Source organism: Neolamprologus multifasciatus, chromosome 7, assembly GCF_963576455.1.
Source record: "Neolamprologus multifasciatus chromosome 7, fNeoMul1.2, whole genome shotgun sequence".
Classification (NCBI taxonomy): domain Eukaryota; kingdom Metazoa; phylum Chordata; class Actinopteri; order Cichliformes; family Cichlidae; genus Neolamprologus; species Neolamprologus multifasciatus.
In genome coordinates this window covers 14,726,947-14,752,539 of record NC_140445.1, presented here as the reverse complement: position 1 = coordinate 14,752,539, position 25,593 = coordinate 14,726,947, and the positions used below count along the sequence as shown (strand labels likewise).

At 41.4% G+C, this 25,593-nt stretch overlaps 1 protein-coding gene across 2 annotated transcripts; it reads left to right on the top strand.

The window, feature by feature from the left end:
* The first annotated feature begins 6,091 nt into the window (after positions 1 to 6,091).
* Positions 6,092 to 25,008, top strand: pik3r1 (phosphoinositide-3-kinase, regulatory subunit 1 (alpha)). 2 transcript variants are annotated; one of them, XM_085167095.1, is made up of 15 exons: positions 6,092 to 6,345; positions 7,382 to 8,015; positions 16,296 to 16,388; positions 16,478 to 16,552; positions 16,760 to 16,891; positions 17,558 to 17,759; positions 18,071 to 18,153; positions 22,411 to 22,612; positions 22,708 to 22,888; positions 22,992 to 23,117; positions 23,202 to 23,344; positions 23,433 to 23,609; positions 23,724 to 23,798; positions 23,885 to 24,055; positions 24,209 to 25,008. In XM_085167095.1, exons 2-15 carry the CDS (start codon positions 7,676 to 7,678, stop codon positions 24,396 to 24,398), a joined length of 2,190 nt encoding a protein of 729 aa, XP_085023221.1. In that variant the 5' UTR covers positions 6,092 to 6,345; positions 7,382 to 7,675; the 3' UTR covers positions 24,399 to 25,008. The 2 variants fall into 2 exon arrangements, with proteins under 2 accessions (XP_085023221.1, XP_085023222.1); XM_085167096.1 differs by lacking the exons at positions 6,092 to 6,345; positions 7,382 to 8,015; positions 16,296 to 16,388; ... (2 more) ...; positions 17,558 to 17,759; positions 18,071 to 18,153 and adding an exon at positions 18,167 to 20,212.
* The last annotated feature ends 585 nt before the right edge of the window (positions 25,009 to 25,593 follow it).

Here is a 25,593-nt window from a genome sequence, read left to right as displayed (position 1 = left end):
CAAAGACAAAAGTTTTAAGCCTAACCTTAAAAGTAGAGATAGTGTCTGTCTCCCGAATCCAAACTGGAAGCTGGTTCCACAGAAGAGGGGCCTGAAAACTGAAGGCTCTGCCTCCCATTCTACTTTTAAATACTCTAGGAACAACAAGTAGGCCTGCAGTGTGAGAGCGAAGTGCTCTAATAGGGTGATATGGTACTACAAGGTCATTAATATAAGATGGGGCCTGATTATTTAAGACCTTGTATGTGAGGAGCAGGATTTTGATAAAACCGCATAGTCTTGATTTATGGGCCCCAGTGCAAGAACAGGTGACTGTTTAAAAAGAAAGTGTGCTGTTGAAGCATAAAATACTATATACTACTATATGCCTGGATTTTTGTTATTTATTTTTTGCAGAGAACAGAGGTATTGCTGACATAAACTTAAGATTTTCATTTATCCAAGTTGACCCCAATTAAAATATTTTCTACAAAACGAGGTTGCTGGCTGATTTGAGACTGTTGTGCAGCACTTGGTGGTCTGATGTCTTTTCTGACTAAAAACTTTTTAAAGTGGACATTTTTCTCTATAAAAACTACCCTGTTAAACCTGAGTGAACTAGGAACTTACTGAAGTAGCTTATGAATGGAAATGAAAAATTGTCTTCTTTTAAGTGTGAAATTAGATAATCTTCACTACATTTGGAAGTTCCAGTTAGTAGCTAATTAGTTTAACATTAAGAGTAAACAAACACAAAAATACCTAGGCTTCCATCCGCCCTTTAAATTTTTACGCTAAATTAAGCGGGGTTTAGAAGGGGGTTATGAGAAGCATGCTATGTAACTAAGGCTTCAGTAGAATTTCTAGATATTATAATTTATATTTATATACTGTAAAGTGCATAGCTGGACTGGCCATCGGGCATACAGGTGTTGTGCCAAAGTAGGTATCCCCAACAGAATTTGTTTCCCCTGTGCTGGGAGCACGCAGGAAGTACTGATGTTTTCATTTTGTGAAAAAGTGAAAAATTAGTATCGTTACATTACCATTCAGTTTGAGGGTTACAACAGAAAATTATATATTTATTGCTCACGGGGTATCAGATGGTATTATTTTAACAAACCATTAACATTTTGGCTGATAACTATTTTTATTCTCCTGTAACTTTACAATATAAAGAGCTAGATCCTCTAAAGTTTCAGGAGTAATGCGTCATAATAAGAAGTGTTTGTGAACTAAAAATCAGCAATGTGGGATACTGTTTGTCCGTGATTTACACAGGGGGAACAAATTGTGGAAGGATCAGCCTGATATTATTTGTGTCCCACTACAACTCCGTTGTATAAAGAGCTAACATCTTAAAAATGTCAGGAGTAGTTAGTCATTAGAAGTGTTTGTAAACTAAAAATCAACAATGTGGGATACTGTTTGTCCGTGATTTGGACAGTCCAGCGTGTGCTCCCGACGCAGGGGAAACAAATTCTGTCGGGGATACCTAGTTTGGCACGACACCGGTCCGAGTGTCAGGTGAACTGAACTTCAGGTAAGAAGTTATGACTGCAGTCTATCTGGGTCAGATAGAAACCAAGTTTAGGTGGAGTTTATTTTCGTTGTGCTGACTTTTTTACACTCGGTTACAATAACTCGTACTGCCTACTAGCTAGCATGACAGAGTTTCTATACAGCTGGGTGGGTGCTATGATGTTACTGATAGTGAACTTTACTTTATTCATAAGGTTAGTTAGTAGAGTTGCCAACCGTCCTGTAAAAAACGGAATCGTCTTGCATTTAGAGAAAATATCACGCGTTTCGTATTGAGCTGAAAAGGAACAGTTTGTCCCGGACTTCAGCTAGAATAGAAAAAGACACAAAGCTGGAGTTATTCTGTGTCTTTATGCTGTCAGTTGTTTCTTATTCTCTCATTCTCTCCCCCTCCCTCTCTACTCCCTCCTGTTGCTACTTAAATCATGAAACTGATCAATGATCAGCTGATCGGCTTTTCTCTCTTGTTTGTTTATCGCCCACTTTGCGCCAGAAAGCGGAAACCAGCTGATGTCGCCTTAAACAACAGCAGCACGTTTAAGCTTGATCAGCTGTTGTTAGAATTTATTTAATATTAATTTCTAGTATCAGCTGATGTTTGCTGGAGCCACAGCTGTAAAGCTGCTGGTCCTGATATTGGTTTGTATATCTGGTGAGAGGGAAACATGAAGATGAAACCAGGAGATGTCCTTACTGAATCATCAGAGCTGAACAGGTGATGGAGAAACAGGTTTACTTTTTAGGTGACATGAATGAGTTGAAGGGAAGTTATGAACTGTTTCTTAGAGAAAGAAATACTTTTCTTTCTTATTCTCATTTAAAATGTCTTGCTTTTATTAAATAATTATCTGGATCTTACAACCAAAGTTTTTATCTGACGTAAAATGTATAGAAATCATACACATACCAACAAGACAGCGTGCATCACTGTCACATCAGCCTTTGTTTTCATTCAAAGGCTTTATGGCTTTAATACCTGGTGGGCCGGTCTCTAGTCAAAATGCCCGGGCCGATTTTTTGTCCCAGTCCAGCCCTGGTAAGTTTCTCTCATATATTTTTAACTGTTCAAAGGATACAATATACAGTGGGGCAAAAAAGTATTTAGTCAGCCACCGATTGTGCAAGTTCCCCCACTTAAAATGATGACAGAGGTCAGTAATTTGCACCAGAGGTACACTTCAACTGTGAGAGACAGAATGTGAAAAAAAAAAAAAAAAATCCATGAATTCACATGGTAGGATTTGTAAAGAATTTTTTCGTAAATCAGGGTGGAAAATAAGTATTTGGTCAATAACAAAAATACAACTCAATACTTTGTAACATAACCTTTGTTGGCAATAACAGAGGTCAAACGTTTACTATAGGTCTTTACCAGGTTTGCACACACAGTAGCTGGTATTTGGCCCATTCCTCCATGCAGATCTTCTCAAGAGCAGTGATGTTTTGGGGCTGTCGCCGAGCAACACGGACTTTCAACTCCCGCCACAGATTTTCTATGGGGTTGAGGTCTGGAGACTGGCTAGGCCACTCCAGGACTTTCAAATGCTTCTTACGGAGCCACTCCTTTGTTGCCCGGGCGGTGTGTTTTGGATCATTGTCATGTTGGAAGACCCAGCCTCGTTTCATCTTCAAAGTTCTCACTGATGAAAGGAGGTTTTGGCTCAAAATCTCACGATACTTGGCCCCATTCATTCTGTCCTTAACACGGATCAGTCGTCCTGTCCCCTTGGCAGAAAAACAGCCCCATAGCATGATGTTTCCACCCCCATGCTTCACAGTAGGTATGGTGTTCTTGGGATGCAACTCAGTATTCTTCTTCCTCCAAACACGACGAGTTGAGTTTATACCAAAAAGTTCTACTTTGGTTTCATCTGACCACATGACATTCTCCCAATCCTCTGCTGTATCATCCATGTGCTCTCTGGCAAACTTCAGACGGGCCTGGACATGCACTGGCTTCAGCAGCGGAACACGTCTGGCACTGCGGGATTTGATTCCCTGCCGTTGTAGTGTGTTACTGAGGGTGACCTTTGTTACTTTGGTCCCAGCTCTCTGCAGGTCATTCACCAGGTCCCCCCGTGTGGTTCTGGGATCTTTGCTCACCGTTCTCATGATCATTTTGACCCCACGGGATGAGATCTTGCGTGGAGCCCCAGATCGAGGGAGATTATCAGTGGTCTTGTATGTCTTCCATTTTCTGATGATTGCTCCCACAGTTGATTTTTTCACACCAAGCTGCTTGCCTATTGTAGATTCACTCTTCCCAGTCTGGTGCAGGTCTACAATTCTTTTCCTGGTGTCCTTCGAAAGCTCTTTGGTCTTGGCCATGGCGGAGTTTGGAGTCTGACTGGTTGAGGCTGTGGACAGGTGTCTTTTATACAGATGATGAGGTCAAACAGGTGCCATTCATACAGGTAACGAGTGGGGGACAGAAAAGCTTCTTACAGAAGACGTTACAGGTCTGTGAGAGCCGGGGATTTTCCTTGTTTGAGGTGACCAAATACTTATTTTCCACCCTGATTTACGAATAAATTCTTTACAAATCCTACCATGTGAATTCATGGATTTTTTTTTCACATTCTGTCTCTCACAGTTGAAGTGTACCTCTGGTGCAAATTACTGACCTCTGTCATCATTTTAAGTGGGGGAACTTGCACAATCGGTGGCTGACTAAATACTTTTTTGCCCCACTGTAAATGCAAAATATTCAAAGCAGAACCGATCAAGTTCACAATAATTACCTAGTATTCAGTATCCATTTAAAGAGCAGGTTGTCATGAATAATACAGAGGGTTTGTATTCTGAGCTTCTGAGCTTTGCATAAAGGGAAAACAGTCCCTAAAAAGCGGAAAAGATCAACAGTGGGTCAAAGTAGATGCAAATGATGATGGTAATGACAAGCTGGAAAAAGATAAGCTTTTGTTTTATGCTGGTTGTAACAAATGGCTTCCACTCCCTGATCCTGAGCTTCTTCCTGTTTAAAGAGAGTTTTTCTTTCCCACTGTCACCAAGTGTTTGCTCAAAGGGGTCATCTGATTGCTGGGGTTTTCTATACATTATTGTCTTTACAATATAAAGTGCTTTAAGGCAAATTTTGTTGTTGTAATTTGTACCAAAAAAAAAAATTGAACTGAATTAAAAGTTGAACAAATGAAATATCAGCAGATTGTAATGACAGGCAAGTATTCCCTGTAAAAAAGGAAACACAAAGTTTAAAGGCTTAAATTCTAACTATGTCTTTACTAAAACATGGTTGCTAAATTTACACTTCCACTTGCTTTTTGTGGCAGTGAAGAACATATAATGAATAACTACTCATTCGGAGCAAACACCACTTGGCATGTTTGTGTGATATTCTGCTGCATAAACAAGCCAATATGCCATAAGGCATTTATGGGAAGCATGAAATCCACATTTGCATGGTTTACTCTTAATTTTTCTGTTGGGAAAATATCAACAAGTTCCGGTCCAGCAACTGTGCTATGGCAGAGGTGTAGTTTGGTTATCTGCAGGGGGAGCAGATGGGTCACCAGAACCTGACTATTTAATCAGGGGATGAGGTGTGGTGCTGGCACGGTGAGGGATTATATGGTCTGGTGGTTCAAATATTAATTTCTGTCATCTGCAGCAGAAATATAAAACCCATCTTTAATATTCAGTGGACACAGGTTAGTTACTTTTGCATTGAAAATGAAGAAATCTACATTTCCTGTTAGTGTTGTAATAGTGGACTGGAATTTTTTACTTTTAAAGCTTGTTTTTTGCATGTTAATATGACTCAAGGAAAGATGTCAAAAAGATGTCAATCAGCAGCTTGAAGTTCCGAGTTACTGTTAGTTTCAACACCATCAACTCCCGATTTCTACACTACTTCCTCTTTTCTGAGTGGTCATGGCCCCTGATGTCTGTGTGACAGTGGAAACACTTACAGAACCCAGCCCTGCACAAAGCTGCTTACAGTCTCTTTTTAGCGCAATCAGGACAGTAGGGTTTATGCTTGATAAGGGATTTCTTTCCCTGCCATAATTAGGCCACCCACATTCACAGTCATGTGTTTCTGATGGTGACTGAGATTATGGGACCTTCCATTCTGAGGAGATATCATGATTTATAGAAACAAAAAAAGTGAAACTATGGTGACGAAACACCAAGTTCAACTCTACCACATACCAATTATATCTTTCAGTGGATATCAGTTTTCAGGTTCAAGATGTGGATTAAAAATAAGACAATAAAGAATATAGCCAACCCAATATATTTTTGCTCTTTTATGCTTTAGTTTCACACTGTTTTAGTGTGCATGATTTAAAATCATAAAGCTCTGGAAATAATATGCTAGATGTTTAATTAAACCAGCCAACAGAACATAGGTAACGGTAGGACTGCGTGCAAAAGTTATGTAATTTCCACAGGTGTTTCAAGTTGCAAGAGTATACAGAGAGGGGAGTGCCCACCACAACAGGAATACGATTGGATAGATTATGAGGCGTTTTTGATTGACAGAAAGATGGACCAATGAGATGCCGCTCTGTACTTGCCCCCTTGTTGGCCGTAGAGGCGACGTTCAAGGGAACGTTTGTTCTGGATGGTGAAGCTGTACCGTCACGTCGGCAGGGTGTAGGTCGTAACATTTTGTTCTTCTCATTAAATCGGATTTAAAGTCGAGCCGAGAGTTTTTCTTTTTCAACCGTGCGCGTAAGAGATCCACCAACGGCTGCAATTAAATCCTCGCACACCGCAAATCTAAAGCTTAATAACGAATTGGAAGTGTTTAAGTGTGGAAGAAAGAGGGCTCGTTGCATTCGTCTGCGGATCCGTGTACGAGTAAGTTATTGCTCTCCAGTGTTTTTAACCTCGCTACAAAGATTTTATTTCTTATGAAGTTAGAATTAAAGCGTGTTCTTGTTAAGTACTTACATTTTGTTGAGTTATTTAAAACTACTTAAACCGACTCATCATCATCCTCGGTTTAACATGCACTCCTTTTTTCATTAAAGTTTTTTTTTTCCAATTCCCTGTTCTGCTAACTTTTTCGTTACAACTCTAACCTTGCTAATAGCCTAAGCTATCTGATTCTGGTTTTAAATAGAGACGTTTAGTAAACCCTTATCCTGTTTTCCCCTAGCTGATAGCTAATTAGGTGGTGGTTTAGTTTAGCAGCAGGCTGATGTTGGCTAGCTAACTTAGCTGACTACTCCCCCGACATTTTTGCAGCGGCTGTAAAGTTGCACCGCAGGGCTGTAAAGCCGCCAGCAGAATAAACTGGACCCATACATACGTTTTTAAACGCACAAATTCGCTCCCTGCGCGTTTTAAAACTCTAAACCTATGAATAAGGGTGATATTTATTTATATAACTCTGTCGGCATTAGAATAAAGCTGTCAAGTATAATGCTAACGCTAGCCCACTATATGTTGGCAGGGTAGCAGAGAAGTCGATTTCAGTGTGCCAGAAACTGTAAATGTTCCAATAAAACTACACAGTCATCAATATGGAGTCTACTCTAAAGTAAATTATTTACTTTTTAATAGTTATTTTGTTGGCAGCTGATTTAAAAAAAATTTAAATAAAAAATACTGAGTGGTTCAGTGATGACACGCATTAGAACTGTTGCAGACATGATTTGGAAGCCATGTGGCAAAGTAGGGCCACAAATGCATTATGGCGTATCATTATAAAAGTGTGCATTTTAAATGTATTTACTGTATACTGTGGGCCTACTGTGAGAAGTTGCAGACTTCTACAGTATTTATATTGTAAAATCTTGGCATAACATATTTCGTTCACATTTGGCATTGTAAGGAGCCCATCATAGTCTTGTGCTGCCTGTTGTAAATGCTCTTTCCTCTCATCTTACAGGTCTGGGCAGCATTATCAAGATCACGGCTGCAGGCCATTTACTGATGGGTACATACTGCGAGGCAACACACCAAGAGAGCTGCAAATTATTTGCGAGAGACGGGAACTGTGAAAGAATGAAGACAAGCTAGAGACCGTTTTCACTGTAAAATCATAAATTGTAGCTTTGTTGGAACAACAGCCATTTCAACCAGCAAATGAGTAGCTGGGCTTAAGTTACTCAGAAAAAAACCCCTTAAAAATAACAAGACTGGTTCAGACTCATCTTTACAAGTGAACTTTAAACAAACAAATATGAGTGCTGAAGGGTATCAGTACAGAGCACTTTATGATTATAAAAAAGAGAGGGAGGAGGACATTGATCTGCATGTTGGGGATATATTGTTGGTAAGCAAAGGAGAGCTGGTGGCTCTTGGGGTCACCGATGGCCTGGAGCAGCGGCCAGATGAGATTGGCTGGTTGCCAGGCTTTAACGAGACCACTCAGGAAAAAGGGGACTTTCCTGGCACCTATGTAGAGTACATTGGGAAGAAATGGATCTCTCCCCCTACACCCAAGCCAAGGCCCCTGAGACCCTTACCTGTAGCTCCAGCCTCCTCCTTCAAGTCAGAGATGGACTCGGACTCAGAACAAGGTGAGTTTAAACAAGAACTGTTAAACCATGTTTATTGGTATCAAATTCATGGTTGTTCTCCTTTATCTCAAAGTTCTGAAGGTTTTTTTTTTTTCTGGATTACCAGCATAATACACGGCAGTGTGATCTCGGTACGATAAGGGGACACATGCATGAGCTATCTGTATATCTTGCTAGTTTAAGCTACAACAGTTTTCATAATCTGTCTTTGTGCATTCTCTGGTAGTCCACTGACACAGACAACTAGTTAAGTGTTAAAGTAAAACCTTAGCAAGTCAGTTGTGAATCTGTTATCAGCAGGATGCTGATGCTGCAAAACAGGGTTTTGTTTAACAACTCTGCCTGGTGCGGTACAGCTGCACTGAACCATGCTCAGTCCCAGAGGACACGGGCTCTGGTGTTTATGCTGGATATAGTACACCAGAGCATTTTCTGCAAGCCATATGTTACCAGCCGAGATCATCCATTTTTGTCCTCAAACTGCATCTTAAGGGAATGCAATTCGCGTACCAGTGTGGAGAAGCCTGTGTAGCTCAGTGTATACACTGGTAGCAGGGGAGCGGTTAAGCTAGCTCAAGCAAAACTGATCGATTGTGTCATCATTTAAACTATAATTTACTTTACTTTTTTTAAAGCAATGTAACCAATCATTTTCTGATCTTTTTTTAAACACCTTGTTAAATCTCTAAAAATATCAATCACATATTACTAACATCACAGAATATCTAAGTTATAGCTGAAATATTTTGGTGGGGGGGGGAATATCTGCATATTATTTTATTTTATTTTTATTTATTTTTTTGTGGGTAAAAAAAAAAAATATTTTGAGATGTTTGCAGTTCAAAATGACCCTTTGAAATGTGAGTCAGTGTTACAGCTCAGGCCGCAACTATGAACTGCAGTTAAAACTCGTCTTTTTAAAGACTCTGTGGCTTGTGTTAATGTGCACTTGAAGCTTTTTGCTCACCTAAAGAGCAGCTGTAGTCGCCAGGTTTCTAGTTTTTAGGCCATTTGTGGTGCTATTGTGAAATTCTTTGCTGTGGTCTACAGTGCGAATGAGGAGCTGTTTTTCTTGTTTTTTTCTGGGGTTTTTTTTCTGGGGTTTTGTTTTGTTTTGTTTTGTTAAAAAAGGGGCATATGTTGAATGGATGTGTTGTGGTTGAGTGGCAGCACTGCCTAGTGTAAATGTAGCACTGAGAGAAGAAAAGTTGCTGTGTCCTGGGTGGTGGTGTGAGCTGGGTGGGGGGGAGGGAGAAAGGGCCCAGAGTTGTGGGTAAAAGGGAAAGAGAGTCCCTGTGCTAGTTTCAGGATGGGTGCATGAGGATCAGGGCTGAAGTGGAGCTGGGGGCTTGGCAGAGGGGCTGCAGCTGGGATTGGGGTAGGTTGCGGGCTTTGGGAGGAGCTTGGGATCTGCATGCTCAAGGGGCTTTGAAGAGGGTCTTGTGCTCGGAGTGTTTGTGATTTATTGCCCACCACCAAGGGATCCTGCTCCCTTCCTCCTACTTGAGATTTTTTTTCTCCTTCTTCCTCCTTTTTTTTCTTTTCTTTTTTTTTTTTTTTTTTTTAAATGTTTTGATAGCTCCTACCATCAGCTCTGGTCCCAGGAAAAGGGTGGAGAATGGAGGGCTTGGAAAGGGGCCTCTCCTCCCTTAGCCACAGGGGGGGTTTACATGAGTGCAGCAGATGTGGAGAGGGAAAGAGAGAGACTAAAGGGCTGGGCTGGGAAACTATTAGTCCTCATTCCAGCATTCAGCCTTTCTTTTTCTTAAAAAAATAAAAAAATAAACATTAAAGTGTTGCTCCTTTTACTAGGCCTCTCAGTTAACTGAATATACATGTGTAGTGCTGCCAAGCAGAAGGAACTTGGAAAGCAAATAACCAGCTCAGAGCTCCATTTGCTTATTTGATTTAATTTAAAAAATCCACAGTTGGTTCCCAAACTGAAATTCTCCAAGTTTAAAAACTTCTCACACCTTTCACGTCTAGTATGTATCTTTTAATGGTGAAAAAGAAGTAACTGAGGTGGAATTTCAAATAAGCTAACTGAGTCAGAGCAGTACTAAAAGAAAAAATACAAGTAGCTACTTTTAGTCTGTAGCCAATTGTGTAATTCCTGATGCCCAACAAGCACGTTGCATGTTAAAATTGTTTAGACAGCGACTATGTTATGGCCTAATATTAACCTCGGTGTTTTCAGTGTGTAATTACTTTATTTTTCTCCTCCCATCTGTTGGCCAGCATGAGCATTTTTTCCCCTCTTTTCCCAATTCACACTTAGATAAGTATGAATAACCGGTTGTTGCTCTGCACGCTATCACTAGGTACAGCCTACACGCTCGGTCTTGTTTAAGGATATATTTGATGGCATCGGGCTGTGTTCCCCTGCTTGTCTGAGCCTTATCAGTATGTTTGAAGTTTTCATGTGCACAACATTATGGTACGCGGGATTTATCCAAAAAAAAAAAAGCAGTGAAATGTTTTATAGCTTTCTGCTAAATATGCCTCCTGGTGTGTATGCAGACTTTTTTGGTTACCAAAAAATGAAATGTGGATTTTATAACTAGTAATGGATGTACTTAATGGAGCATCTGTGCTGGCTACTGGAAGGCTGAGTGCAGCCTGTACAGAGGAGACGTTTCAGGGAGAGCACTCTGCATAGCTGGAGTTTGAGATAATGCAGCTCTCCTTCTCGGGGCCTCTTTAGCACTCAGGCTGACATCTGCTAGATTGAATACACTTTCTGTTGGTAGTGTCATTTCTCTCCCCCCCCCCCCCCAAGAGCTCACTTTTCTCTTAAATTATACATGTAATGACTTTGGCGTAGGTTTGAAATTGGCATACTCTTTTCATTTGTCCAGAGAACAGTCACAGTTCGTTAAATCCATCCAAGTCAGCAGCAGAATGAGCACAGCAGAAGTTTATCGTATGATAGTTTGCTCTGATGTAGTGTTCCTCTGTGGGACTAAAGGCAGCTGGGGCCAGGAATTTGGTGGTCGGGGGTACGTACAGACTGCATAGTGGACTGATTTGTACCTTTGTGATGAATCTGTATTGTGCTAAGTGCTGATTGCTGTAACTCGACGCACAATACAGCTATACAACAAATGGGTGGAGGATGAATAGCACCCTAGCGATTGCTCTGTGCTGTCATTGTTATCAGTGGACAAGCTGCTGGCAAAAGGAAATATATTTGACTTTTGTACTAGGTGGAATATTAGTATGTTTAGAAGCTGTTGAGAGGAGAGAAAAAAAAAAAGCTTTAGTCAGAGGTGAGAAGCGTGTCAGTGACAAATCCAGTGCCTGTGAATCTCAGACTTGAGCTGGATTTAAATATATTATGACTTGTCATAGTTTCCAGAATGGGGAGGGGCGCCTTGTCACATGCAGTGTGTTTAAAGCAGCCCACGTGACAAAGGAAATTTGCATTCACATCATTAAATTGCAGATATAATAAAATTTAGTTTTGACTGTCCTTAAAGAAAGGGGGTTTGTTAGTTTTGTGTTTTTGTTTGTTTTAGCATCCCGATTCAAACCCAAGATGGCAAAGTTGTTTTTCCCCTCACATTTTTAGTTTTTCCATTTGTCATCAGTTTGCTATTGAGCAGTCCCTTCATTTTTCATTTTAAAGTTTAGTCTGTATTAACCAGCTACCCTTTCCCATCTAATGTTCATCAATTTTTCTTTCTTGTAGCCTTCTCCATGGATGGTTTGTATTGTAAACTGATATATGATGCAGAGACAAATAATGTAGTAGCTTCAATAACTGTTTGCATTTAATTTTTCCTCTGGTCGGTTTAAAATGTAAAGTTAAGAGGAATTTTAAGCGTTGCTTAAAACTGTTAAACTGCTTTAAATAACAGTGACGTGTGTGTGTGTGTGTGTGTGTGTGTGTGGGGGAGGAGTGGTGACCTGTTCTTAATCTGTGTGGATGTGCCGGACATGACATTTATTTTTTTCTCCCTTCTGTCTGCCTCAGAGAATGTCAGACTGAGGTTATAGACACTACAGTTAAGGGGACAACTCTGCTGCTGCTCAGTATGTGACAGGGAAAAAGACTAGGACTCAAAAAAATAACAGATTTATTAAAAAAAAAGTCTGTGTTTAAGCAAGTGAGACTTGTGTGCATCAAAGTGTGCATAACTGTTTCATTGCATGAGGCCGTTCAGAGGCTGAAGTCTGAATTGCCAAATCTTCTTTACGGGAGTCGGAGCATGTCTGCTAGCAGGATTAAGAAATGGAGCAAGCAAATAAGGCAGGGAGGAGCAGACAGACAGACTCGGTGCAATTAAACAAAGGTGAGATTGGAGAGTAACACAATTTCATTGGTGCCAGGAAAGTTGTGTGTGTGTGGTGTGCAGGCAGCTCTTCTGCACTGGAGATGTTGCATTGCATTAAGGAGTGGACACAATAAATCATCTCCTCCATTCAGTTATATCTGTCCTGGAAGTTTGTTTGCATTGTTTTGCATCAGAAGTCCTGGTCACTTCTGTTAAGGCAAGAATTGCTATATTTGTGTTTTCCCTCCTGTGCCTCTTAATGTGTCATCAGAAAAAGAGCCTTTGCAGTTGCATATCTCAAAACTATTGCGGTTAAGCAGCGATCATGATATGCCCCACTTTCGTACTATTAGAGGTGCCAGACTAAGATGACCTCTTCTTGGAAATGCTCAAGGCCAACTTGGTGAAGTTCTTGAATAAGTAATTTGCCAACCAACAAAAATAATTTGATTATGATAGTTATGGTCCCTGGTAACATTTGGCTTTTGCATCAGAACAAACAAAAATAAAAAGTTTTAGTCCTGTTTTGATTTGGCCTTTTGATAACTTAAATATATTCTCAAATTAAATAATATACTGTAGCTGTGGTTTTAATAAATCCGTGCACTATTACAAGCTAGTTCACATTGAAAGTGGCTAATCTTTGAATGAAGACATTGTTTAATCATCCATTTTTACTTTATAATTTAAAGTGGGGCAGTAGTGCAGGTTGTACAATTGTGCTCAAGCCATTTAAGTTATCAGATTTGGAGTTGGTTTATTTTAATATGATGTGAGAGGCTTCATTGGTTCTTAAATTTGATCTCACGTTGGGAAACTGGCTGCTTGCGTTACTTTTGCGATTCACTGATGCTCTGTGCTTCATAGGGTTAATTGCCAAGCTGTAGCAACAGTCTCCTCATTGGCTGTTACTTTGCTTTTGCACTTCATCTTCCAGCCTGCAGGAGGAGACATTGCCTGCCCTTTTTCCTAATTCAGCTCAGGGCTTCACTATTCAGCACAGTCATGCTCAGACATGTTAGTGCTGCCCATGCCAACAGAAAATCCAGAGAATTTGGCATTGCAAAGGTTTTAGGTTTTGGTAATACTATAAACTAGCGGCACCTAGTCTTACTAAATGCTACTGTAGAGACAAACAACTTTGAATTTATTTTGTACATTTTGCACAATTTTTACTTTAAAATGTGTTAGGTGGTGATCTATCACCAATGTGCCAGACGAGAAGAAATGCATAGGCTTAAAACGTTGGTTGCCTGAGCAGGCCTTCTAAATTTATCCAAAGTGAGCGCTATCTTTAGTGCACTGGTAGTGCCCCAGCTCTGTTCTGCCCACAGTCCTTTCGGCTCAGACGTGCCGTTTGAACCGGACAGATTGTTCCCCACACCACAGCAGAACCAGTGGCAGCTGCATCGACTTCCTCAACCTGCGGTTGTCTAACTGACTACTGACGGGCTGAGGCCTTGGGGGATATCATGAGGTCTGCCAAACATGCAGACGTGTAGAGGCACGTCCAAGGGGCCTCTGTCTCCATACCCTAGTTACCACAGAAACCAGCTTCTATTCAAGTCTTGGAGAGAGTCTGAGGAAGTGTAGCCTGTCAGCTGTTGTAAATGCAGAAAAATGCCAGCACATTGTGTTAATAGTGCAGTAATGCTACTGTAAAACATAGAGGGCCCTGTTTGTTTAATAGGATTAAAATTACCTTTCCAGAGAGAGTTGGAGATTCAGTTTGCATAAGCGACAGTAAGGAGTTTTGCAGAACCTGCATTCATCTTGTGCCATTATCACAGTTAGGTATATCTATGTGCAGTAGAAAAGAAATGGATAACTTTTACTGTAGCCAATTTTTACTCATTACCAATTTTTACAAAGTTTTTCTAGAATTAATTTGCCTTCCATGAACACATCAATTATAGGTTGGAGGTGGGCTTTTTTTTTTTCCCCTTTCTTTTCCTTTCCCCTTTATGTTGTTGTGGTTTGGCCTGTATGGGCACGTTGAGCCTTGATCTCATGCCAAGGCATCTCAGAAATCATCACTGATACCTTGTAGCATTTCCGCCATATTTCTTCGGCTACTTGATACAATTCCATTGGTGCCGAAACGATCACATTGTCGACAGTACCAAGAAGCAACTCTATATCCTTCCTGACCCGTGTCCCTCAGAGGCTGACTGTGGTAGGAATAAATAGGCTGGAGGATCAGTTGGAAGATTCTCCTTGTTTTTTGGTTTGTTTCCAAGCTGTGCAGAAGTACGAGCAGCTGTTTGTATATCAATGTATTAATCATTTTCAAGTGTTTAGTGTTTTTTAGTCTAAGTAAATGTGTGAAAATTTGCTTGTTCCTTACACATATTTGTGATTTATTGTTTAAAAATTCCATGCATCGTGCTGTCATGTGCTTTTTGAACATTGTGACAGCGGGTGGGTCGGTGTTCTAAATTTAACTTCAGGTTGTGAATTTGGTTTCTCAGAAAACCTTTTGGCTGTAGAAGGAAGATCGTGTTGGATATCTTGTCTGGGAGAAAGATTACATTTCCAAGGTGTGTGATGGCTGCACTGCATGTCTCGATCTCTATTTCAGGAAACTTTGCAAAGTCTGAGATGGAACACTAACTTCTGAGAAACCTTCCTCCCCCCTCCATTCCCTTTCAGTTTGTATTTCCAATAACATCTTCCAGATGACCAGTTGTCCAAAGTGGATTTTTGTGTGTTCTCTGGTTTGAAAGGCTTTACTAATACATGTACTTGACACACAACAAGGCAGCCTGGGTCCTGCCCTAGCCAGAGAATGTGGTTCAGAATTTATTATTTAACTGACTGAACCCTCTTTCATGCAAAAGGGTAGCTTTTCAATAACCCCTATGCGTCTATGTATTAGCCACACCAGTACTTGGCCTTTAATGCCTGATTCAAAAAAGTAATCACTTTTAGGTGGAAAGAAAAAAAAATGTTAAGAGAAAGGGTCCCATTCATAGTTTTGCAGCATTTTGAAACTGCAGACCTGATGTTGAACAGTTGAGCCTTTCATGAAAAAAGCCTTTTCAAAATATGCCTTGGCGAAGATTTTATTTAGATTTGCCAACTCCCCTCCTGCTTTCATGTCCACACCTGGGTGCAAAGTTCTGAAGGAAAAATAAGTTAAAAAAAAAAAAGAAGTCAGACCTGGCTTACCTCATATCACAGGATATTTGCTTAGTTCCTTGGTCTGCCAAACCCTAGCTTCAGTGCTCAGCACCTCCTGTTGAAACAGCCTTTTATAAATACTCACATTTTACTTTTGAAGCCACTTCATTGGTCTTGTACCTGCTTCCTTTGAAGTTCTGAGGAGTCAAGAATCTAATCTGTCTTTGCTGGTGCAGATGAATGGCAGCCCCTTACCATTTAAGGTCACACGAACAGTCATCACAGGATTAACTGTATTTAACTGACTGGCCAGTTGATATCTTTATTTGGTTACACATAAACTATAGATACTTTTTTGATCTTACAAAGGGAATTCGTTGTGGTACAGTAGCATAAGAGTAAAAAATAGAACAATCTCCAAAAGGTGTAACTAAATTCTGCCGTGTGGGACTCAGTTTTGAAAGTAAAACCAGCCATTGTCAGCACTCACCTCGAAGAAATGAGCTTAGTGAAATCCCCTTAAAACCGTGTCTGTTTTGCAAACAGCCAACAGCATAGGGCAACTGATTGTCTTGGTCGTGATTGTGTTGTTGTTTGATTTGGAAAGCATAGGTTGGATGTAGAAACATTTTCTCTTCTTGCTTTGCTGGCTTTTGTGTTTTGGGAAGGGCAGGGGTGCTAAAATGTAATTATTCAACTGTTATTAGCAAATTGTGTGGTGCCAGCATATTTATTAATTTGGTTCACAGGTATGACGCTGGATTTGTACTAAGCCTTGGTGGGAGGATTTTCACTCTGTTTACACAAACTGAAATTGCTTGTTTTATTTATTTAAAAAAATAAATTATTTTATTTTATTTTATTTTTTTAAAATCTTTAGGTTTCTGCTTGCCCGACTTGACGGAGCAGTTTTCCCTTCCAGAGATTGCTCCACCCATTTTGATCAAACTGCTGGAAGCAATTGAGATTAAAGGTGAGCTTGACTGAATCAATTTCGTATTTTTGTTGGCATTTATTTGGCATGTTATGTTTCTACAGTATGTTTCATTAATTATTTTGTAGGTCTGGATAACCCCACATTATATAGAACATTTACCGCTGGTGCTGGACTTGAAGTCAGGCAGTATTTTGATTGTGGTAAGTAGCTCTTTTTATCATGTGTTTTATAAGCCTATATGAAGAGGAAGTCTGAGTGGAAAAAATGAGTGGGGTGCATAAAAAAAGGTTTCTAAGTGTGTGCATAACAGTCTGTTGGCCCAGAAGAGTCTGTGCTATAGTTAAACCTACGTTTCACTTTACTGAAGTGAGTTCAAGCGTGCGTCTTTGTGCCGTTCTGCATTTCAGACCCCCCATCTGCAGACTTGGATCACCTGGAGCTTCCAGTCCTGTGTGACGGTCTGCGTAGGTACTTGCAGGATCTTCCCCAACCCATCATCCCCACTGCAATATATGCTCAGATGGTTCACAGTGCTAAAGGTGAGAACAGAAGGTTCCCTCACAGTTTCAGTGGTCATTTGTTGACTGTACAAGTTGGCCTAAAGAGAAGTGCTGACGTAATGTACTCGTGCCCTGTTGCTGAACATCATGTACTCATGAACACTAAACCACAAGACCTCATCAGTACCCATTGTGTCTGAGGACTTCTTTTTTTCTTTTTGTTTGTGTAAAATTAGCTTTTATTTTCTAAAACGTCTATGGGTCCTTTAAGAAAATAAGAAATATAAATCTATGTATTTATTTCTAATTGTGTATTTTAGCACATTTTCTTAACCTTTGTCTTGCTGTCTGTTGCAAGCAGAGGGGAAAAGAAGAAATTCTCAGTGTTATGCCGCGCTGCATTCTCTTGCTGTCACATGGCCAGAAACAGGATATCTGCGGTTAATAGGAACTAAAACAAGCCTGAAAGTTTATCTCTAGCATCTCTGAGCAGCCAATCACCTGCCAGTGTACCTTATGCTCATTGTCAACCACACAGTGTCTCTGCGGTTTTCAAGTCTTTATTGCACATGACTCCTTTTTCCATTTCTTTACTGTGTAAAGAGAGCTTTCATTTTGTGCTGCTTTTTAACTGCAGAAGACTTTAAAGTAGGGCACTTTATCTCCTGTCTTCCTGAACGTTTTGGCTATTCTCATCTTCAACAGAGGTGGTGAATCCTGAGGAATGTGCCCAGCTACTACGTCGCTTTGCCAGCGCCCCAGGCCGGCCTCCCCAGTACTGGCTGACTCTCCACTGTCTGCTAAGGCATTTTGCTAGAGTGTGCCAAAACGGTTCCAAGAACCTGCTCAGTGCCAGATCGCTGGGCGAGATCTTCAGCCCTGTGTTTTTCAGACAACAGGCCACCAGGTGGGTTTTGGGAGTGTAAGGCTTATGCTGCATATTTTGGTTTGTAAAAGATAGGCACTCAGTCAGCAGACAGATAAGCATGCAGGCTTAGTCAAGAAATGGCAAGACATGCACTGCAGTGTATCACACATTCATGTGTTTTAGCTGTACACGGATGTAGGTTGGAGCCTTTCTGCTTACCAGCTGTGCTGCACAATTAAAGTAGCTAAGCCTGAATTGCTATCTGATTGAAAACTGCACAGAGCAGCAGTGACTGTCACCTTGGCTCTGAAACAAACTTTGTTTACCTTGCTTTTTTGTCCCCCTCACAGTTGTGAACCCAGTCTGGATTCTCACATCAAGATCATTGAGGTTCTGGTGACCAGTGAGTGGAGTGACAGTCAAGCTGCACCAGGTAATTGACTGCTGTATTTTTGCTCGATTTTTCACCCATCACAAAACTACTAAGTGCTGTTCCTACTACTCTGGGTGCTCAGGGCATGAAAGTAAACGGTTAAAAAAATGAATTCAGTTAAAAAGGAAAAGTAGATGGAAAGGATGTTGTGCATTGCATTACTGATCTAACTGAAAGCTGTAAGGAACTTGTGCAGGATTTACATTGAAAGAAGAACACAAATGTATGCTCTGCATTGACTGTGCACAGCACTGACTGAGACCTAAGCTATTAATAGCTTGAAGAGTAGGGTCGAGACTTAGTGCTGCTGCAGTTGTAGGGAACCACAAAGTACCCAATGATTGGAAAGTTACTCATATTATGGCGCTAAAGCGAGTTGATTTTTTTAGCATGTGCTTATTAGTAGAAACAAGTGTTCTAAGTTGAGTCTTTGTGGAATAGTTTGAATTAGGTCTGCTCAGTTTGTAAAGCATGAAAAGTTTTCTTTCTGAACTAGCATATTTCCATGTTGCAGATAAATGATTTTTTTATGCAATGAAATGGTATTATGTAAAAGGTTCTCACTGGAATTTAATGACTACAAAGTAGCAACTTGTGTTAGAACAGTATTTCTCGGTCTAGCTTTATTTTTGTCAGCCTCATGAATATGAAAATTGGGGAATTTGCATGTGATGTAAAATCTTCAGTAAGATTCTGGGTTGTTCTTGGAGCACATTTTTATTTATTTTTTCATCTCTCCTCTGGCTTTTGCTGTTATGTAGCATGTGCCTCCAACGGTATAGATGACAGATTCGTGCAAGTCTGGTTTTGTTCGTGTTACTGCAGTGGACTGCATACAGACAAAGCTGGTCTGGTGATTTGAGACAGCAGAGCATTGCATGGCAGTTCTGTTTTTACAGCTCTAGTTGGGAGCGGTGTCATTGGCTGGCCCAGAGGCCCAGCACTGACTGTGGCTGCTTAAACTTTTTATTACCTGTTAGGACTATTTATAACGCTCCTGTGCATGGTCTGCTCTCAGCTGTCAGTGATTTGCACCTGCAGGGAGCTCTTTGGCTGTAGGCTTGATGGATGGCTGACTGAATAGTCGGGCAGGCAAGAGAGAAACCCTGAAATGCTTTTTGTTGGTTCTGCACATACCCATAAAGACTGTACCCAGTGTAACACATGGCAATGTTTAGTCGGGCCAGACTGGTTTCAGTCACCTGTCTAATGCAAATAGTACGGGTAAATAACCTACTTTCTAAACACACATGTATGGGACATGCATGCATTTCTGTGAATGACCTGTATGCGCGCGCGTGTGTGTGCCTCCTCCCAGTTACTGCATTCCTATTTTAAGTAAGCGACAAAAGGCCCACTTAGATTTGGTTGGCTGGAAAGTCGGCCTGCTCCACAGAGCACTTCTTGTTAACTCAGGGCTGCTTGTAGTTCTAGGGCCACTTGCCTCCCCCTTCAGTGGATGTCCACATGTCCTCCCTGTCTCAAAGTGCTCAACTCAGCAAATATTTGAAACTTTGCAAGTTAATCATAAGACTGCCCCCCTCCTTCCCCACCCCCAAGCCTCTGCCCCCGCCTTTACAAACAGAAAGAGGGAGTGACCAAAGAGCATAGAGAGACACACAAACCAACGCAGCTGGCACAAGTGGCTGCTTTCAGAACAGGCTGCATCGACACTGGAGCGGCTCCTGCTAATCATTAACTTTGTGACTACACGTGAGCAGGCCTCCGCCTCACAGGGCTCAGAAAGGGAAAGACAGAGAGACTCAGCCCTTTACCGCACCTTCAGCAGGAACTGAGCAGTCAGTCAGTGAGACAGTCGCATGCGGCACCTGCTTCACGTCGAGCGGATTACCTGGATTTCATTAAGAGGCACACAAAGCCGTGACCTTTTAAGAATTAAAACAGACCACGTCTATGTACTCACTGGTCTAAACTATGAAATGGAGCTTTACAGAAGGACTTGAAACTAACTCTGTTGGATTTACTTTATTGTTTGGGAATAAAAGAGAAGCTGCAAAGAAGAGAGAACTGATTCCTCAAGACATGCACAACTTGCAACGTAAGTTTGATGTTTCAGGTCTTGTCTTATAAAAGTGTCAAAAGTGGAACATTGTGTGTTCTGCTGCGTTTCCCTTCAGGCTATAACGAAATGGGCCTCATGCGTAAGATTAAGACACAAATGTCACAGCTTAGAAAAGACAGAACAGGAATAATAGGTTTGTGTTTTAGTAAGACTTCAATCTTTGCTAGCAGCAAACTTGCCTCGGGCAACTGCTCATGCTTATGAGTTATGGGCCATACTTGGAGAGTGCGCATGAACCTCTGCATTAAGATCAGACAAAAGAGGCTCTTGAACATTTAAGTAGTTTATAGCTATGGTGGACAATGGCTGGTTGATGTTAAAGTCTTTTTAAATCCACTGTTGTATCTTTGGGAATTTTTTTTTTTCTATCAAAGTGCGGAGGAACAGGTTTGTTCACTTAGGTCTTACTCAAACATTAAAACCTGTTCTTTTTTCCTCATTTGTAGTTGATGTGAACTATATAACTTAAGCGTCTAAAATTTCCACCAACTGTCCCTCAATTGAACTAAGGACAACAATTGCTTTCACTTGAATCTTCTACCTTTACCAAGAACTGGGGCTATTTTAATTTCACTCAGGAAATCAAGGGAGCTATCCCTGTCATGCTGAGCGTCACGCTGTGGGATTACAGACGTATTTTGGAGCTCTGGGTGCCGCTGACCGGGCCAGGCATTATAATTTAGCTGCGTACGTGCTGCTGCAGCAGAGTAGGCTTTACGAGTGCCAGCAGTGGGATGGACTAAATGTCCGCACGACACTCGCGGGGAGGAGGGGCCGAGTAACCTGCAGGGGAGCAAGTGGACAAGCTGAATAGAGAGCGAGAGGATGACAGAGGAGAAGCATGGAACAGGGAGCAGGTCCTTTCTCTCTCCTCTGCTAGCAGAGAGATGCGGCGCGCTTGCTTTCGCAGATGGATGCACACCGGGACGCAGTGCTGGTTGATGCAGAGACGCAATCGTTTCAGTTATCTATTTAGAGTGTTCTAAAAAGGCGACACTTTTACAATGACCTCATCACTAACAGGAAATGAAAGATGCAGGAGCGGTTGGTGACAGACCCCCTGTCTGATTGGCTGTGGTAAGTGATGTAACACGTTACTGAGCAAGCTGCCCTTAATGGCTTTTCAAGTATGTGTTTAAGTGGCTGTAATAAAGTATTTGTGTGGAGCAGAGGCGAGATTGGATCAGCGCAAGTTGTCTGTCTGTGGAGGTGTTTGGCTCTGGTTTTAGAAGCCTGGTTTCTTCACACGAGTTAGAAATTTCTAGTAATCTGGAGACAAAGTGTGATCAGGTTGGAAGGCAGGCAGTATGCAGAGAAGCGCTGTGGTCGGATTGGTAGGTTGCATTTGCGCAGAATGGAAACATTTGAAATCTATGTCACGGTTGTAGCTGTGTGCACAGTGCTTGTGGTTTCAGTGTGCAAAGTTCTGCAAGGTCCATTGCAGCAGGAGGGTTGTGAATGCAGTGGCAGCGAACAACGGCAGTGCAGATTTGTGGGGTTTAAAAATAGCCGACTGCCTTATCTCTGCTACTGGTAGCTTCACGGTGAGCTCCAGCTTTAAGAGTTTAATTGATTTACTGATGGTAGAAGAGAATCTGGTTATCCTGCGTTAAAGCGCAGCCTTTCCTGCTGGTAAAGGCTTAAAGGGTCATTAGGATTTCAGTCTGTCCTATTTTACTGTAAAATGTTGTGCAGCCATCTTTTTCTGCTGTTCTCTCCGCATTTTTTTTCCTGCATGAAAAAGGCTTCATTGCTGCGTTAGGAGCTGGAAATATTTATAGATGGCTCCATTTCTTGAATGAAATTCATTCTCCCTGACTCACGCTTCAGTTCTCCTCCCACTGCCTCACCAATGCTGCCTCTCTGTTGGACATGGGAAGCCTTTTTTTTTCTTTTTCCCTTTCCCCACAACCCTATTCATGGAATAGAATGCATGAGAGCGAGCATGTGTGCCTAAATTCAAAGAGCAAAGTTTTTTTTTTATTTTTAATTATTTACTTACAAGAAGATCAAGTAAACATTTTAAAGGCAGTGCAAGCGTTCCCCTAAAAGTCTGCCTTAAAATGTCCAGATCTCGAGCTCCGAGTCGGCTTTATTTTAACACAAACACTCATAAGCCTAATCGCATTGTAGTCGATTTATTTACGTTCTGTGTTCTCTGCCTTTTCCTGCAGCTCTACCTCCAAAGCCACCCAAGCCCACATCTGTGATTAACAACGGTATGAACAACAACATGGCGCTACAAGATGCTGAATGGTACTGGGGAGACATCTCAAGGGAGGAGGTCAATGAGAAACTGAGGGACACTGCAGATGGTACGTTTTTGGTGCGGGACGCCTCTACAAAAATGCACGGAGACTACACTCTGACTTTGAGGTAAGTGACTTGTCCTCTGTTTCCTCAAATTGACTGTTTATCCATTTGTAGTTAGTGACCTGTTGGTTTAACCGCCGCTGCTGTTTCGTCTACAGGAAAGGCGGAAACAACAAGCTTATCAAGATATTCCATCGAGATGGCAAATATGGCTTCTCTGATCCACTAACCTTCAACTCAGTCGTCGAGCTCATCAACCACTATCGCAACGAGTCCCTGGCTCAGTACAACCCCAAGCTAGACGTCAAGCTGCTGTACCCCGTGTCTAAACACCAGCAGGTGAGGTGGCAGCTCAGTGCATCCCAGCAGAATTAAAACACCTGTGTGTTTAAAGCAGTTGAACCTCAACTTTTTCTGTATTTGACTGTGACTCTTTCTTTAGGATCAAGTGGTAAAAGAGGACAACATCGAAGCTGTGGGCAGGAAGCTCTGCGAGTACCACCAGCAATACCAAGAAAAGAACAAAGAGTACGACCGTCTCTATGAAGAGTACACCAGAACATCACAAGTGAGTACCACCCCACACCTAGCATCAAGAGTGTTATTGCAGTGTTTGTAGGTCAAGTGCTTAACACTGTGCTTCTGCTCGCAGGAAATCCAAATGAAAAGGACGGCGATAGAGGCTTTCAATGAAACTATCAAAATATTCGAGGAGCAATGCCAAACACAAGAGCGCTACAGCAAGGAGTATATTGAGAAATTCAGGAGAGAAGGCAATGAAAAAGAGATTCAGAGGTAAGAACAGACCACACTTTGTTGTGCATCAGCTGATAACAAAATGCTTGCTCTGCTCAGAACTCATCCTTTTTTCCTCTCCTTCCAGGATCATGGGAAATTACGAGAAGTTGAAATCGAGGATTAGTGAAATAGTAGACAGCAAGCGCAGGCTGGAAGAAGACTTGAAGAAACAGGCAGCAGACTACAGGGAGATTGACAAGAGGATGAACAGCATCAAGCCTGACCTCATCCAGCTCCGCAAGACCAGAGACCAGTATCTCATGTAAGTGCAATGCCCGAACAGCATCCTGGCTACATCGGAAACTAGTCTTCCCTCTGAGGGAAATCAAAATTGGTCTGTCCTGCTTTCTAATGTCCATGACTTTTCTCTTTGTAGGTGGTTGACCCAGAAGGGAGTCAGGCAGAAAAAACTCAACGAGTGGCTGGGAATCAAGAACGAGAGCACAGAAGAGTAAGTTAGCGAGTGTCAATCATCCACTCGCTGGACAAAAAAATGTGCGTTTTTCATGACAACTTATATTTGTTTTGTGTTTTTAGTCAATATTCTATGGTGGACGATGATGAAGACCTTCCTCATCATGATGAGCGGACCTGGAAGCTGGGCAACATCAATCGATTACAGGCGGAGGCGATCCTCCAGGGCAAGAGAGACGGAACATTCCTGGTTCGAGACAGCAGCAAAGCGGGATGCTACGCCTGCAGTGTGGTGTACGTATCTGGCTGTTACGTAGCAAAGAATTGTAGTTTTAGTGTTGAAATGTCTACCTGCTGTTACGGCTTCAGCCACCACTGAATGAACTAGTTTTAAAGTTGATGGAGAGCATCACAGAGCAGGTTGTGACTCCTGTCCTCTCTTTGCAGTGTGGACGGCGAGGTGAAACACTGTGTCATCAACAAGACCCCCACAGGGTACGGCTTCGCTGAACCTTATAACCTGTACAACTCATTAAAAGAACTCGTTCTTCACTACCAGCACACGTCTTTGGTCCAGCACAATGACTCTCTGAATGTGACACTAGCGTACCCTGTGTACGCTCAACAGAGACGATGAGGACCCGGACGCATCCATATTGACGATTAAGGCCCCATGGAAGTTGGAGACATGTTTCGACCACCATGATTAAGGCTTCGATAGCCGGACTCGGACTTGAAGTTGGAGGAAAAGACACAACAAAGCCTGAAACATTTCAGTGACTTTGCCTAAACCATGAGCCTGAGGCGAGTCTGAATGTAGATTTTTTTTCCCTTTTTGCTTTTTGTGGGAGCACAGAATCGAGCGAACACTGCTGAACTCGCCCAGCGGAGGACATTTGAGGCCTTCTCCTTATGGTGCTTGTTTTTGTTTTGTTTTTTCCCCCTGTTCCCAAAAGCTTTACCAGCTGGATTATCAAATCGCAACAGAACTCACCGGCTACAAATTTTGTTTTTCCTTTTTCCCCTTCTTCCCCTGTTGTGTGTGCGTGTGTGTGTGTGTGTGCGAGACTGTCCATGTGACCAAATCTCATAGAATCAGGAAACTCTGTGATATTGGAGGGCTGTGTAACACTTTGCTTGTATTAACTGTTCAGTAGCAGACCATGGATCAGCTGACAAATGTAGCAAAATGGCACTTTTAAAAAAACAAAACAAAGTTTCTTTTTTTTTTTTCTTTCTTTTTTTTTTTTTTTAAGAAACTCCTATGGACTTTTATTAGAAGAGCAGAGAGGACAAGTACCCACATTCTGCCTTCTCACTGATGAGCATTACAGTGCATACGTAAACTTGATTTGAACTGTGGGCAGGGAGAAACTATGAATGGACTATTCTTTCATGTACATATGTGAAAATGTGCAGTCATGACTCATACCAAAAAGGATTTGTTCCTCTTTAGTTGTATCCTGATCTGCTATGCAAACCTTTCTCCATTTTTATTTCAGAATTGTTTTATTCTGTTGCAAACCCACAATATAAGCTTGTTTTAGTGCTTGAAAAGTATTTTTTGTTCCTGTGTAAATATCCAAGAGGATATTTTGTCAAAATGCCAAGATACAGTTTAAAAAAATGCTTATGATTTTTAAAGATGATAGAAACATACTTTATTATAAATTACTTTAACAACTGGTATACAGATGAAAGTTTTTTGGGTTTTTTTTGGCTTCAAACTAATGTTTTCTTCTCAGGCAGAGCCTTTTGAGTATTTGAGCTGCTTTAGTCACAAGTACTATTTCCGACAGAGCTAAGCCTACATGCAGTTCTTTGTTAAAACG